Source organism: Acanthaster planci, linkage group LG17 (genome assembly GCF_054643075.1).
Source record: "Acanthaster planci isolate LZ-2023a linkage group LG17, COTS_SCS, whole genome shotgun sequence".
Lineage (NCBI taxonomy): Eukaryota > Metazoa > Echinodermata > Asteroidea > Valvatida > Acanthasteridae > Acanthaster > Acanthaster planci.
Window position 1 is genome coordinate 12347536 of NC_141793.1, and position 17135 is coordinate 12364670.

The 17135-nt window shown below is 40.1% G+C and overlaps 1 protein-coding gene across 2 annotated transcripts in view; it reads right to left on the bottom strand.

Annotated features, from left to right (window-relative positions):
* The window catches only part of LOC110973353 (reversion-inducing cysteine-rich protein with Kazal motifs-like), a 56254-nt gene extending 40659 nt beyond the window's left edge, over nt 1-15595 (bottom strand). The window contains exons 1-3 of one of the 2 annotated variants that reach the window (XM_022224091.2): nt 15291-15595; nt 14394-14452; nt 4100-4174 (exon numbers count right to left, since the gene is read on the bottom strand). In XM_022224091.2, coding sequence (XP_022079783.2) covers nt 4100-4174; nt 14394-14452; nt 15291-15354 — 198 coding nt within the window. In that variant the 5' untranslated portion in view covers nt 15355-15595. The remainder of the gene's footprint in view (nt 1-4099; nt 4175-14393; nt 14453-15290) is intronic. The other variant, XM_022224092.2, reaches the window with a different exon arrangement.
* Between the last annotated feature and the right edge of the window lie 1540 nt (nt 15596-17135).

Here is a 17135-nt window from a genome sequence, read left to right on the forward strand (position 1 = left end):
AAAATGGCAACATCTGAAAAGCTTAAGCTATTTTAATTGCCCAATTAAGGGGATGAAACTACCAGATTAAGAGGGGGCTGCTGGGCCATTCTTTTGTTGGGGGAGGAGGATTCAAGGACAGTGATCAAAACTCATAAAAAAACTGAATGAGTAAAATTTGCCCCATGGTCTATAAGCCTACACTGGGAAAATCTTTCTGAGCATGTTTCAAGGCAACATACATGTACATGCATTAACCACACATGTACACGTGTTCCATAACAATCCACATTCAAGTTGAGCAGTATTGGATGGATTTGGGACTGCTGTGAGCTGCTGGTAATTTTGATTTGATTAAAAACATGAGAATGCGCAACACACAGTTTTCTTCCTCAGCAAAATCTACAAACTTTCCAAACTTATTACAAAATTTTTGCATGTAGTTTTTCCATGTACATGTTATTGCCGTGCGGGCAAAAGTTTGCTCAGGATATCAATTCACTTGATTCAATTTCATCCTCACAGCTGACTGGGGTTACATCGGTTCAGATAGCAACTCCCACATTCTGGGGGAACTTTGCCAAATTCATTTTTATTCTTCTGTAACTCTCATTCTGGTCACTCTTGCTTCCACTCCAAAACAGGGTTTTTTTCAAGCTTGATCCTCCCTGTGGTATAATACCACCAACCTTGAACCCCTTCTCCAAGTAGAGAATCCATGCAAACACTGTAGTTTTTGTTTTATCCATAATTGGCAAATCTGCCATCCTCCATCAGGATTCCAATTTGACATGTCTGGTTATACAAATGTTCAATGCCAGTGACGTATGAGGGAAGTCTTTCATTACCTCACCATATGTTTTTCTCAAAGCAATCCAACCTAAATAAATAGGACAACTGACAAAAATTATGTTGTCAAAAACATGTAGGCTTGCCAATTCTTTTCTTTCTCTCTCTCTCTCTCTTGACATGACTGCGCTCCACTCCTTGGCATTGCTGCATCACTTTGATCACAGACAGACCGCCCAGCTGTGGCCTGACCCCACGCAGGTCACAACTTGACCTCTGGGGGTCCCCGGAATGCACAAATGAATTCAGCAGGGATCTAATTGTCGCTCGCTGATGGACAGAATGACTTGCTCCTGGTGTGCAGAATTCGTGGCTCTGCCCAAGATGCTGAAATGTACTGGTAGGCTGCGGTATGAGGCGGTAACTTAAGGGAGGGGCTGGCTGTGGGTGTGCAGTGCAGTCAACTTGATTAGGTGATAAGTATAGTTGATGAAAGAGAAGTTGAAGAAGCACAAAATGGCACAAAACAATGCCTTTCTGAATATGACTTATTCTTGACTCTCTTGTGAAAAAAATGATTCATAAATGAATTGACATTCTTTCAGTTTTAAACCAACTTATTTGTCTGACACTTGCAAAATAAAAGAGCTTAAAAGATTTTTGTGTCCTACATTTTTATCGACATCATCGGGTTAAATTATCTCGATTCTGTACCATAAAATGTAGCAGGAATTTCTCAATCATTTGTTTCAGTTAAAGTCTTTGCGACATAAAAGGTCTCTTTTTGATTTTTGTGTAGGCCTATAATATGGTAAATAAAGAACGATTCTCTCTTCAAGGAAAGAAAAAAACGTGGCAGCTCAAACAAATTGCTGTGAAAAAAAATCAAGGCAGAGCAAGTCCCTTGTCTTTGAGACAGGTGCGTGGTGAACAGTTGGCATTCATAGGGTCCCAAAACACACAGTAAGTAGTCACCTGTGCTAACAGAATGAGAGTCCTAACTGCACCAATTACGCACACAGCCTCTGTATTATTGTTGCTGGCAAAGGCATGTACATGTACACAAGGTCCCTCAAGTATAAACCATGCTTGCTTCAACCCAAATGCTATCCTGTGCTGTAATAGCACATCTTTGGGGAAAAAAAGGACATGTGTTGAGGTGTCTTAATGCACTCATATACGCATATCAGGTAGCATACCAATAACAATGCAGTGAGCTTCCTCCTTTATGAAAAAAAAATGAAAGAGGAAAAACCGGGGAAACTTCAGGTTTGGAAAGAACAGACTCAAAGAGAGCAGGGTAAGGTTTCAAGCCTGGCAGTGGATTAGATCTGTGGTCTTTTCAATTTGCCATGGTGGAAGCTTTTAACTGGGAAAACACGGCCTGACAAAGGGGACCGGGGCCTAGCAGGGGAGAAAAGGGCTTTCAAGGGCTTCAACACCCGAGCTGTGAAAGGAGAGAGGGGTCGGTGGGATATAAGAAGCTGCTCGAATCTCTTGAGACAGACGGAAACTCCTGTGAGAGAAACGGAGGGCTGGGGCTTGGATAGTTTTCATGATCACAGTAAAAAAAAACAGGCTGTAAATATTAAGATGAGAATTATTCTTTACGAGAGTAATGGGAAGATTAATCTGTTAAAAGGAGAGTCCTGCACTGAAATCCTTATTGTGTAGGGATTTTAGTATCTTTTAAGTCACTTCAGCTTCAAAGACTGATCAATGAAGATATATTCAGTCAGTTCTGAATAATATTTCTTTAATAAAGATACAGCAACTTTGCTAAGACCCTTCTCACATCAATTCTAAAAGCAGTCTATATGTATGAAATTCAACACACTAAAATGCATAATGAACACTCATGGGTACGGTATACATTTTCTTCAGGGCTTCATCACATCTTGGATGTTTCAGAAATGTACAGACATGTACAGGTATGAAATAAAATGTCATGAGTTTGACGTGGTGCGCCAAACAACTGTCTAGTTTTTCACAGGGTTGTGGTATGGTTTTTATACATCAGTCTGAGAGTATTATCGCATTTGGATGGCCTGTTACATCATAAATCTTGTGCAATCTGACCAATCGCAAGGCTTGTTCTAGCAGCCTGCAATGGATTGTCTGGGTGTTTCCATGTTACGGGGTGCTTTTCACGTTGCAACATATGGAACAAAAATACTAACCAAAAATTTCAATTGCAACAATTTGATTGGCTATGCAAAAAACCTGACAACAGACAAACATGTAAACTCGAAGTTCTAAACACGTTTGTACCAATGGGATTTAAAATTCATTGTTGCCAACTCAACATATTTAAAGTTGAATTTGGACAAAAATTGCTGTATCATTACAAAAAGGTCACTATGTCCATATGTGGTAATATATGTATCCATTGAGAGGAAGGAAATAAATGTAACTGCTTGTACTGTACAGATTTTTTTGGCAATAAATCTTTGGTCCAAAATCCAGTCACACTCTGAGTGGAGCAAGATACCATATTATTCATGTATGAGGCCTACTTCTTCGTGGCATTCGTTCCAACATTACATTAATTTTAATGTACGACACAGAAAGGTGCACCTATTTTCACGCAATCATCTGAGTAGATTTGGTTTTTGAGGCTAGCCTGCCATAGACGTTTTAACAATGAGTATTCTTGTTTACCATTTTTTGGTGTCTTTACCTGGCCAGATACGGTACTTTGTGTACATGTATATTATTTCAAGATACATTATTTCTATCTTCGAAAAACCTTGAGTACACAGGCCCCGAACATGGAGAAAAATCTTTTGATCAATTTCTCCAAATAACTCAATAGTGAGTTTAGGCAGAAGTGTAATTGAGCCCTAATTTCGTTACAGAGTTCTTCGTACTAAAAGCACTCTTGTGGGAGCTTCCCTTTTCATTACTTTGCATTTCTGAGCACATGTACCCCCGTTTCTTTTCAGTTTTATTTGATTAGTTAAAAATTCATTACTTGCATTGGGTTCCTGTGCTTTTTTGTACTGTTTTGATTTGGTGAGGGTTCTAGTGGCATTGAGAAGATTTGTTTTTCTTTTTTTGAGAAGCCAGGACACAATAACAGAAGAACAGAATCTTGTGGTAGAAAGGAATTGAAATTTGCCATCCATGCTGTCATTAATTTTGCAGAGGAATGCTCATGAGGGATTTAAGTGTCTGTGGGTGATCCCTCAATACATGGAAATGGGAAGTCTGAGAAAAAGAAATTACAAGCTACACAGCATAAAAAAAGAAACCCCCCCCAAACAAAAACACTGAAAGCCTGTCCTCCCATTTCCTTGTTTGATGTGTAAATATTTATGACTAATCTCACCAGTGTCATCGGGCAGTTGTTACGCAAGTTGGATAAATGTTGTCTCCTCCCTGCTGCCGATGCTTCTAAGGCCATCTGTGAATAAATCAACAAAGTATTTGTGGTGAACTGTTTGAACTAATTAACAGTTGTTGACAAAACAGTGATGAAAAAAAAATTATGCCAATGAGTTCCATTTGGCATAATTTCTGGTCAAATATTTTGTTTGATGTTACAGGTAAGCACGTCCATCTTTTGTTTGGAGTAAGTTGAGTACAGTGTAGTGGCATTCTGGCAAATTAGGATTTAACTGCTAATCAATATTACAGCTGGAGCACTCTACACCATCATAGATCTTGGCAGACTCGTTTTTTTCTCGTCTGTAATGATTACGTTTCATACAATGCGAGTATATCTGTATTCAATGTTTAAATTGCCAATGAAATTGAATAGCATAACCACAGGCATAAGTACCAAAACAGACCATGGTTATTTATTTCATACAATTAACCGCTGAGTATGGATGTTACCGCTGCCAATAATGCATTTTACTAATGAACACGACGTCGAGCTTTTCATCCTATCTAATTGAGGAAATCAAATTTTTTTTTCTCCAGGCTACAAAAAAAGGAAGACACAACCAACGAATGTACTGAAAAATTTCCTGTTGTTTCTCATTAGTCGCCTCACAGCCTCAGGGATGAACAGGTTTGAAAGACGAGTCTTTTGTGATAAAAATAATGTGTATGCACCGTGTACCGGTACATAGTCTTCAAAAGTACAGGTGCGGCAATCAAAATTGGTTTGATATCCTCGTTATGTTCTGAATGGAGAAGACTGAATGGAAGTTAAAGGCGATTCAAGCAAGCAATAATTTTCATCACCAGTTCCATTTTACCTTATTTTGATACCATTCTTTACCAATACAATTGTCAGTTCTACTTGCATGCATTCACGTATCAAAAGGAATAAAATTCTTTCCCCTCCTCTCCTCCACCTCCTAATTTTTTCCCCCTCGAGGATGCCGACAACAAAATGATCACTGGACACGGACAAAGGGTAAAAAAAGCCGCCCACAAGCAAATTTTTACACGACGTTATTATACACCTGACTGGATTAATTTTGACGAGGGTGAGGACCCACAGGATGGGGGGAAGACTATCTGAAATCCACTGGTGTAAATTTTTTTTTTTTTTTCATTAAGGGTTGGAGGGACAAAAATCGATGGGCTGCACAAGAGGACAAGGGTATAAGCCAGGAGGTAATTCAGTGTCTGTGTGTAGATAGCGGACTATTACGCTTTTCAGACAGCCAAACCCTGCTGGGGCAATCAATGGACCGGCCTGTTGTCACTGCCTCTTTTATTGGCAGAGTTAACCTATTGCTCTGTGCTTTAATAACGTGTGGATCATTTAGACTATGACCATTTTTTCAGTAAGTTTGTACTTCAATTAATCAAGAACTTTAAATGCCCAAGAATAATAGAAATATTTTTGAAGTACATGTACGAGCCGAACACATAACACACTACTTTAAGAATGGAGTCAGGAATTTAACATTTCTACATTTCAAGTAAGCATTGTCAATGGTAACCTTAACAACTAAAGTGTACGTGCACGTAGTAAAAACCCTCCTACGCAGAGATCCACTCTGCACCAAGTTGTCCCATCAGTCAAAAGCAGTCAAGTGACATATGATATTTCTATGTACTGTAGAGCAAGAATTGGAAGGAACTTTTACTACGTGTACATGGAGCTGTGACTGCGATAGCTGAAGGAGGGTTCTTTTGTACTTTACCTGATGTGTTAATCAAACAACACATAAAAATTAGATTGGAATTTGTAGACCCGTTTTCAAAAGAAGCTCCCTGACATTACCATTAGGATTAGGAAAAGCATTAGCTTTTGATGAAGCATCTTTGTAAAACAAAATGCAAATCAAGTCTCTAAACAGACCCCTGGATTTCTTAGAACATCTAACAACTTTGTTTTGCAGAACTTGGAGGGTTCAGTATGCTTCTTCACTGAATAAATATTCCGTCATTAACATGTACTAAGATGCAAGACTTGTGTTTGATGAATTCCAATGATGCCTTTCTAAGCTTCCCATACAACCCACTCACAAAGAATTTAAAAAGCATCTGGATAGTGAAACAGACAGACAAAAATCTTGAGAGTTCACTTAACAGTAGCTTGTCAGCATTTTGAGCAAAGCAGACAGTGCACTCAAGAAAAAAAAAGGTCACGAACAAACAAAAAAGAGGCGGCACCTCAAAAGAGGGTCAGGCATACACACACACTTTGAAAACCAAACCCCAGCAATAAACACCGTGGGTTTGGGAGTGCGCCACTGAATGGATGGGAAAACAGACCCCAGCATCACGCTGGGCATTCTTGGGCTCTCCACTGCGCTTGTGTACATGGTGTGTGGTGTTTACCCAAGAACCTGGCTGGTTTTTTCTTTCCACGGGATTGTTGATTTAGGGCTTAGGATCTCAAGCAGGCTGGTGCCCACACAACATTTTTAAGGTGGATTGTGTTGAGGGTGTTTGTTTCTCTGGCAAAGGGTTTGTGTTGTTGGGCTTCAGTCGATTTGGGATTTTCAATGCGTTGTGCTATTCTCCGCCGTGTACACCCCGCGCAGTAATGGCCTGAGAGTATGTGGAAATTTTCAAACTTGAAAACTTGGGGAAAAAAAACAAAAGTGAAACCAGATAAAAAGTGAAACAGACTTTGGCATCTGTCATATCCAGGCACAGGCTACATATATGTCACTCAAAACCAGAAAGTACACATATGTCTATGCTTACGACATCTAGTTGCTACCATCGTTTGGCTTTGCCAAGATCACTGTCTAAGACAATGTTAAATCAAATACAAATCATGATAATCAAATGCTTTGAGTTTCAATAGTACATGTATAAACACTTATTGCACTTTGCCTCGCAAGGGCCCGTTTGTCAGACTTCAGGAGAACCAGCCAGATATTATGGTACACGTACATAACAGGGATACATAAAACAGTACATGAGACAGAATCTCAATGATTCTAGGGTGGGCAATAAGGGGGCAAGACTTCAATGCATATATGTATACTTGTAGGCCTATATCAAAGAGATTCTAATTGTCAAAGTTACCTCCTCCAAATTGACAAGATGTTGTCTTTCATTTTGTGTCCAAATCAAAATGGACGGTGACGTTGATTGAATCGATCGGCACAGACAAGAAGTATGGTACATTTACATTCCAAGGAAGTCTGCTCATAGTACATCAGTTTAACAGATTTTATGTTTGATTTTTCCAGTATAGGTAAAATAATGCCTGCCAAGAAAAGAAAAATGCCCCCCTTGTCAAAATATTGAAGGCCCTGGGCCAAAACCAACAGTAGCTGTGACCCCTAACAATAAGGGGCCCCATTTAGCAATTACAATAGGTTAGACAAATAAACCCAGTCCTGCAGCAGGCCTCATGCAGGCGTGGCTCGATTATCAGTTGGCTGCACAGACCATCCCTTTTATCACCACTCCACTGGTGTAATCACTTACATTTCCTGCCTACAAAGAAGTGATATATATCATCCAAGGAGTGGATTATAAATCTGACACAGGCAGGATATAATCATGCAAAGCCAGATGTCCATTTATTCAGTTGAAAGAAACAGGTCGAGTGGAACAGGTTGGAAAAGTATCGTCTCCATTCTGCCCAGATTGGCAGTTCATACTGAATTTAAGGTTTGAGTAGAACATCGCTAATAAATTGAAAGTCTGAAACTTAACCATTACTATTTTCTAAAGGATCAATCATATCTATTATGGTTTGATTTAAAGTAAAAAGGTATCACAAATGAAAACTAAGTCAAGCATGAACTTTTCTGTCCCCTTTCTATAGGAACAGTTCACCACACTGTCACTTCCTCAAGACACAAACTATTCACTTGCTCTAGAACTACATCAGCCCATGACAATTATGCAGATTGCAACTGCCACAATGTGAAACTCGTCAGGTTTGAAAATTCGCATTTGACGCAAAAAGAGCTTTGAACCCTGCCAGGCATTCATCATTCCCAGTAATCGTCCCACCGTGAAATTGAGATTAAACTCATTCATGTTTGAAAGTCCCATCCCTACACAATTCCAGATCACTTTCGCCCGAATTGTCTTTGAGCACAGCCGGGTTTCTTGGTCTAAAAATCAGACAAAAACCAGGGATCGCCAGTGCCGATGGAGCGAACTGTTAGCAGCCTGACAAGAAACTCAATTTGTAACACATGCTCCCTGCTGCTGAAATTACTTTTTCATTATTGCGCGCCATCTGTCATTTGTCTAGGCAGGATGCTGAGATATATGAGAAACAAGAAAAAAATTACCCCGAGTTAGTCGCATCATTCAGGCCGTATAAATTACTTGGCTTGGCTTGGACCTATAGAGCAGCTCAATCTCAAACCAGTTTGTCGTTGCCAAGTGTAATTACGCAGTGTGCTGGCGTAGAGTAGAAAGGAGTAGGAAAAGGAGATCTGTGCCTCTCTTGTCAAGTTGTCGGCCCCCTCTGTCCTCTCAGCCTAACCTGTCAATCACAAGCAATCTTACTGATCACGTGGATTACAATGCAAGCAAAACTTTTTCAGCTTCTGCTCCATTTCATACCGTCTCTCTCTCCCCATCTACCCTTCCCTCTCCCTCACGATTACTCGTGCTGTCTGTTCTTTGCCTACGCTGATTATATAGGTCTCCAGCCTTGGAACACGGAGTCTGATCCCGCTTCTCTGTCGTCCATCGTCAGGGGATTTCTCCAGCTCTTTTTGTCGGCACAGGACAAAAGCTGGTTAGCGGGACTGGGGCCTTGCGCACAAAGGCAGAGTGTTATCAGAGGATGTGGCCTGGGGCTTGCTTCTTTTTGCAGGCTGTGCCTGGCCTGGCTGGCCCTTTTGTGCATGCAATGATTGATGGATGTCACAACCACGCTGTAGATTTCTCCATGGAATCGATTTGATTTTTTCTCTGATATCTCATCATGCTCACATATACAGAGACAACTTCAAATGTGTAAGATCATAAAATACCAAATGCACTACAACATTGGGCTAAGACTCATCTAAAAATACAAACAACACGTAAAAAAGTGCGGTAACAAAGCTTTGTAATATGCTTCTAGCCTTGCTGTACCCAAGAGAGACTGGCTACATTTTGTGCTCCATCAAGCAGCAAGATTTTGAGTCATTCTTGCATGGCTTGGTGTACTTTTGGTTGGCAATAAGCCTCCCACAAAATATCATCCATAGGTCTTAGAGGGATATCATACTTAACACGCACATCTGGGTGTAGCTACATTTTAGGGGGGCTGGTGCAATTATCAACATAGCGTAACTAAACCCGGATAAAGTCACCAGAGCAGAATTTGTAAAATCTGATCATTTCTGTGTTGATAGTGGTACAATGCACTATGCATGGCACTTTGCTGTCTCAGTTGGAAATAATTCAATCAGACATATGGACTGGCTTAGCGCATTTTCCTGTGCTAAGCGATCCCACAATATACTTATGGTGGCTTTCTTATCTGTGTAACTGAATTCCCGTATCAGAGTGAATGATCTGGCAATCTGTCCCATCACAGACTTACATGTGCATGTAGTCTACATGAATAAACAGAATTGGCTGCTTTTCTAACCTTGTAACATTTTCAACAAATGCAATAATTGTGAGAACTTCAAAAACATTCATTTTTCAGGCCCTAAATGTGATTTGTTTTCCTGATATGACATGCATAATGATTTTCAACAAATGTACACGTACCCTTTTGTCAAAGGCAGACATTATTATCAACAATTTCATAATTAAGAACATTTCTTCTATGACAACTGAATTATGAAGTAAGGAATTTGGTCAGTTTATGCTCAAATACACAACAATGTGGCTTTCATAAATAAAGCTAGCTTTCTATATGGGATTATGATCTTTGTATGTAAACTAGATTTCCCTTATTGAGGCAAGGCCATAAAACTGAGCTCCCAAATGTACATGTACATTGTACATACATGGAAGTTCAGGTTTTTTCATATTTTTGCTGAGTTGGTTTTTATCATTTCCCAAAGGATGTGTACTGTGGGATTTCCTATCACTAGAGAGCGTGTGGCCATGTGTGCTGCACCTGTTCCCCATGCCTGATGAATTGGTTACAGGTGTAAATTTATCACTCAGCATTAACCTTCATGTTTTATGGTGCCAATAATGTGAAGTGAATACCTACTTGAGTCATTTTTATACCCTGGATTTTCATTTCACCAGCCATTACATCATGTTCCTCTCAGCTCTGAAGGAGTAAGCATTCATTAAATTAGAATCACATTTTTTTTCAGTTCTGAGGGCATTCACACTTTCAGTTTCTGTATTTAAAAAACTGCATGCAATAAAACTGTTTAGCGTTTATAATTTCAAAAATATGGCTTCCAATAAAAAGGCTTCCCAAACCTTGTTTAACTGCAGTTTAAAAAGGTGGGATTTTCTCTCCAAAAATCTAATCCCTGTGAAACATCCTCCTAAACAATATACACATTTTAAATCTTAATGATCTGCATGAAATCAAACACCATAACTTCATGCTGGTCCCATGCTTAACCAAGAGCATAAATTCCATGCACATAAAGAAGCCAGAAGGATGATTCTAAGTTGTGTAAAAATGTAATACATTAACTTTCAAATTGTATTTATCAATCCATCCTATACATCATTAGCGTTGCAGTAAAAATTTGTGAATCACATTCATTTTTGCATGGATACAATGTAATTGAATATTGAATTTATCTGCCCTGTCAAATCTCTTATCACCACATAACTGTGGTACAGTCTATAAACCGATCACTATATCAATAATCCACTGTCCATTTACAGTAGCTGGGCATCAATTTTGTGATAACACAGGATAGTATAAAGCCACAGGAGTGACTGCAAAGGCCCTACAATGCTGGTAGGTTGATATGATATGGTAGGTTTGAGATGTTTGGTTCGCACAGATGGTATAGTATTTCTTGTGCTGTACTTTGTGCAATTCAGATCATTTACAGGTAAAGTGTATACAAAGATTGCATCATGCAGTAAAGAGGTGCCATATACACAAGTTATGGTTTGATGATTGTCTGATTATAGTTGTCTCGTAGTTTGATTTCTTGCCTGGAATGGACACCATAAGGTTTTCAATGAGGACATTCAGCTTATGTTAAGGCCAAACTCTGCCTCATGCACATAGGTAACTCTCTTTTTGTTTCATAAATGTGTGGAAATAAACACATTTTCATCAGTAATACAGGAAGTTTCTTACAAAATTTGTTACGATTTGTGCAAGTTTTCCCTGGTCAAAGCATCTGCTTGAAGTGCACTGTGGCATGTTCAAGACTCAGAATTTATTCAAAAGAAATTGATGTCTGTAAATGTATACTGTAAGGAGGATGACATGACAAGCTGAAGAAGAGATAAATTTGTAAGACAGTGGTAACATCCATTCAGGTCACTTACAGGCATGGTTCAAGAAAAGATCACCGAATACTTGTGACCTAAAAGAGTACTTCAAGCAACTATACTTCCATTTTTTTTTCCACCTCGTCTAATTCCCCAGTGTAAATACCCTACTGTAATTATCACAGAAATATTGTCAGAACACTAATTCAAAACATGTGGAGCAAAGGGAGCAAACACTTCCTGAGCTTTAAAAGGGTAAAATTGAGAGAACATCATATCAGGGGCCCCAAGCCGAAAGAAAGAGACCTTTTATATTGTGCATGTTTGATCTTGCCTCCGCGGTGTATCCCTTACAACTTCAAGGGTACTGTTTCAATCGCATATGTGGTCGCATCGACCACCGAGCACAAGAAATCAGATCAGATGACACGGAATCTTGAAGGAAGAAATTTGCAGACTTAAGCTGTGATTTGAGCACAGGTCACCAGAGAGTCCCAGGGAAAATAGGTTAATAAATTGAATAATACATAAAATGCACTTAAAATAAAGACTGGAGTAAAGTGCAAATATTGGAAAAGTGGTTGAATGATCTGTACGTAATGAACTACCAGTCATCAGCAATACTTCATATTTTTGGATTTTGGAATTGGTGCTTATACACTTTTTAAAAAAATGCTTCGTACAATCATGCAACAAAGGTTTTTTGAAGGATTTATCAACACTTGACTTAAAAATGTTTCAGAAATGTTCATCATTTCACAATTCACACATTTTACACAAGCCAATTACATGTACAGTACTTTCCTTAGTGCTCAAGTAAGAGTTTTATCATGCAAATGTGACAAGTCCCATCAAATCTTAGAATAAAATATTGATCAAGTGGGCAATTTTGTGGCCGTAACTCAAGACAGCAAATAATACAAATCATCATTCTTTCTTGTCCGTGCATAAACTACATGTATATGCCACTGTATAATTATTTCATAAACTAAATCATGCAAGCAAGCCAGGCTGAATTGTGAAACGTGTCTACTGTGTGTACACCACATCCAAACTTTTTTTGCCCAGGGAAAAGGAAACACTGGGCCAAGATTTTACAATCTACATAATTCCCTAGAATTACACATGTACCCCAAGGAAACTACACCAAGAAAGGAACAAAAAAGTGCAAAGGCTCGATTTGTAAAGGTCTGAAACTGGGCCAGGTCACAAAAATTCTATGGTCAGCTCTGAATGTGTCCTCAGTTTTAAACCCTGGGGCATATCCACATACAGTACCCATTAGTCCCATTACATGCATTATGGGCTTTTGTACATGTAGCAAACTTTAGTATGGCCCCTTTTTCTTGTCAAATGACCTCAACCAATGGGGTTGAGTTGGCTTCAGGAAGCAATAATGGGGAGAACTTCGGGAAAACTAAATAGAATTTAAGTTATTCCCTTACTGCAACCAACCAGCAATCAACAACATTAAGCTACCAGTAACAATGTCATGGTGCATAAATGGAGACTTTGCACTTCAGCATGCAACTGCATATCTGTTTACAAATTAGCAAAAAAACTACACTTTCATTGTAACAGGATGACAAAAGCAATCATGGATGATACGTAAGGAAACAACAGTCACATGATTACAACCACGGCCAGCAAGCAACATGCTGTGTTTATCAAATGTTCCACCATTCCATTAAACTACATTTATTTATAGCAGCCTACAATATACAGCAGAACCTGCATGGACCAGCTAAGGCACAGTCCTATGGCACTGCATAAAAACATAATGGCCGTGATTATTATTTCATGGCACACGGTGGTGGCCAGTATTATTAACACCACGCCATATGTGCGTTGTTTGGATTTATTCATGTATGCGCTGCACACATCTAAACCCCAAACAAAAGAGGGTAAATGCCTGTGCCAGCAAGTTTTGTTATGATTACCAATATCGGACCTGGAGGGGGGCTTCTGGTCTGTGTGGCTTGAACGAGCACCGCACTTGAAATATGGGCCAACAACAACAGTGGTAAATTGTGAGGAAGTACTGGTGCTAGCTCTGCCATCTCAAGAAGACAATTAATTTGTTGGCAGAGTAAATGACATGATTTTTCAGTTGTTTATGTTATACATCCATGCTGATGAACTACACAACAGACTGGATGGAGTGACTGTTGGATTGGATTGGATTGATTTGGTATTACCTCACAAGTAGGTAATACCAGGGATAGCCCGTGCAATTTTTGCAACTTATTTCCAATGGGGTCAACCTATTAAGTTAGGAAGAAGGTCCAGTTTTGGAGACAGGAGGAAGCCGGAGTTCCCGGAGAAAACCTGCGAGAGCGAGTATGGACTGGACAACAAATGCACCTGGGCCAAGCCAGGACTTGAACCCAAGCCTGATTAGTACAAAGTGAGGAAAGAACTGCTATGCTACCCTGCTCCCTTGTTATTAATGCAAAGCAAAGACAATTTCAAACTGTATTGTGTTTTTTGAGGGGCAATGACAGAACCCATCGCCAAGGTAAATTATCTCCATTAATACCAACTGACCTAAACAGCAGGACGATTAATGAAAAGCAAACTGGACCAGAGAAACTCCAGTCAGTCTAAAGCTAGCACTGTACTGCAAGTGATAAACCTGATGCACAGGCACAGGTACTTCCTCATACAAATGTGGTGAACAATGCCATTCTAAGTAAAAGCTTTTCCATCCACGTTACATTTCGTAACAAAATTAACTGAGCAGATGTATGTAAATTACTGAAACACATTTTTGCGCAGGCCTACAGTGTACATATACTTCAACAGATGTTATCACAGAATCAGTGACACTTGTCAGAGGTCTATGGTCTATCGATGAGGAGTCTTACCTGATCACATGACTCTTGACAAGCTGGGTGGGTCCGTACTCTGTGGCAACATCCTGGATCTAAAAATTAGCAGAAAAAAGTGCTCTTTTTAATAAACAGTTCCTTTTTAAGAGAATAATTTCATACCATATGAGCCCGATTTTATTTGAAAGTATACTTTACTTGAACGTACAACCATACCAGCGGGCTTTTGCAGGGTGGATTTTGTCCAAATAGAAATGATGTGAATTCAACATGTTCAAGTGATCTCTATAGGTTTACTGCCCTTTTTGGAAAGAGTTCCATATACGTGCAACATTCATTTTCCTTTAAAATGTTACAACAGCCATCCCAAAGTGATAACATATATCCTAAAAAGTGAAATGTAGCTGAGAAAATTTTGAAACTTTTACTTAGAAAACAATCAGGGTTTTTTTTTAGACTAGTCTCATAGCTAGGTGTGCACAGGGACATCAAGTGTTGTCCATATAAGGAACACTTTGCCCACTGTTAATGCTTCTTGGTATTTTTTTATGTGACCATTATTTTGTGTTCCACTGTCAGAAACATTTTGAAGTTGTTTTTACTAGGGAAAGTGCTTGGGCTAGAAAAAGTAGGCTACCAAAATAAGCCCCAGTGTTAGGTTTTAATAGGCCTAGGCCTATGATTACTCAAAACAAATAATTGCTCGAATTGTTTGAATCTGAACGTTATTATGCCAACTAAATGCCGCTCTTGCAATTTCTTTTAAAAACTGGCGCCGGCGTAACACCTGCACTGCACCACGTGGACTTCAAGTTAGAAGCAACGCACATCAATGAGATTTTTTTTATGCAGACGACAGAAGTACAACACAAAACATGGCGAACATTTGCAGCGAGATTTCTGTTCCAAACCGTCCATTTCCTCTGGTCTTACCTTGAGCAAATACCACAGCGACGAGAAACATCCATGTCAACACAAGTGGTGCAATGGACTTCATATTTCTATCTCATAGTAACAGATTTCCACATGAGTTTGCTGTAAACGCCGTCCAACGGCCCCGCACGGTAGGCCTAATTGAAAACTCCGTGTACTTTTTGCAGGTTTTATTGGTCGTCGCGATTTTGTGCGTCTTACGTCTGCTCAACACAAGCATACACACGTACGTACTCAGTCAATGAAGAACTCTTGGGCGCCCTACCGAGCACAATTGGATTACTTTGCTAGCTTTTCCCACGCACCGTCTTGCGCTCTCCCGTACAGGCGAATGGGTGATATGAAGCTTATCGCCTGTCGGTGACTGCTTATGGAAGCGCCCAAGTTACGCCCAAACTATCTCCCCAAAACAGTGCACTGACTGACCTCTAGGGACTTGCCGATAGTTTTTCCAACGTCCGCCCCTCTGAAGACGATTACCATTGACCGCCTCGTCAAGGGAAACAACCCCCGGAAATGGTTCTGTGGTCCCCAAAAGACAGTGTGGCGTGCAAGGTTAACTCGAACGTCAATACCAATTTGTGGAACTAGACTTGTGTACACGGGGAGCGCAATTTCCGAGCAATTTTCTGGCAATCGCTGTACCCGGCTCCGCGCAGCTGGAGAGCCACTCCAAAGGGAGAGCGTAGGACTAACCGAACAGCCAATTGCAGAATAATGGGGCGGTAATCACCCGTCGTTGAAAAGTGGCCCAATCATTAGCATCGATTGACTAATCTCTTGGGGGGCAGTAATTGCCCAGTATGTTATTTTCTTAGCAGGCCTCCCTCTGCCCGTTAGGAACCCTACCATTTCAGGGGTCATCTTCAGTTGAAAAATTCAGTCCAAGCAATGTTCAAGAACTTAAAAGCAACATTACAAAAACCTTGAGCAATGCTTGGAATTTGCTTCTGTCTTCAAAATCGCATCCCCAATACTGAACGCCGCATTTCACTAAATAAACCATGTGTGCAATCTTCTTTTATCCCTTCACAATAGCGAGACCAAAGTGTGACAGTTTTCTTTTCTTGGTTGGTCCGTGGTTGGTCATACCTAGCGGTTCTGTAACAAAGAGTCCAAATTGAATAGAGTCTGCTGAGATGGTTTATTGCCGGTTATTATGTCATCGGCCTTGAGGCCCCTCCCCCTCAATTTGAGGAGAACTCAGGCGGGCTCTAATTGGTGTCAGGGGACATACTCTGAGGTGGCGGGTCATGTCCTCGACAGACTGGTCAGGAGGGTGATGGTCAAAACATAATAGTTTGGAGCGAGTCAGCGAGAATATGCTTGCGTAATGTGCTCACCAAACTTTGGGCCAAGAATGGTAGGGGGTTTATACAGTGGATAAATAGCACAGGACTAGACTAGAATCATTTCGATCAGTTAAGTTTAATTCTAGACAACTACAGAGACACACAAAGCTGTCAATTGTTTACTCTCACAAAATGTCAGGTACAGATCCTGCGGGTTGCGAGGGTCCAATAAAAAGAACCTGCCGGTCGCCATTTTTTAGGGGCGCACGTCTAAAGGTTTCGGAAAATCCCCTGCATGTACAGTTAAGGACTGGTACAAAAAAAATTCCCGAACACCCCCCCAAGAAAATCATGGATCCCTCCATGAATGTAAATTCTTCCCAGATTTTTTTTTTCATTTCCAGGCACGTCTGACTTGTGTGCAAGTTGGTACGATTTAACTGAACTTGGTAGTTGGACCATCATTGATTGGACCGTACCAAACCGGCCGGGGTCGAGTTCTCTGAGTTTACAATAAACACCAACGGATATTTTTTAAATTGGTTCTTGCCGC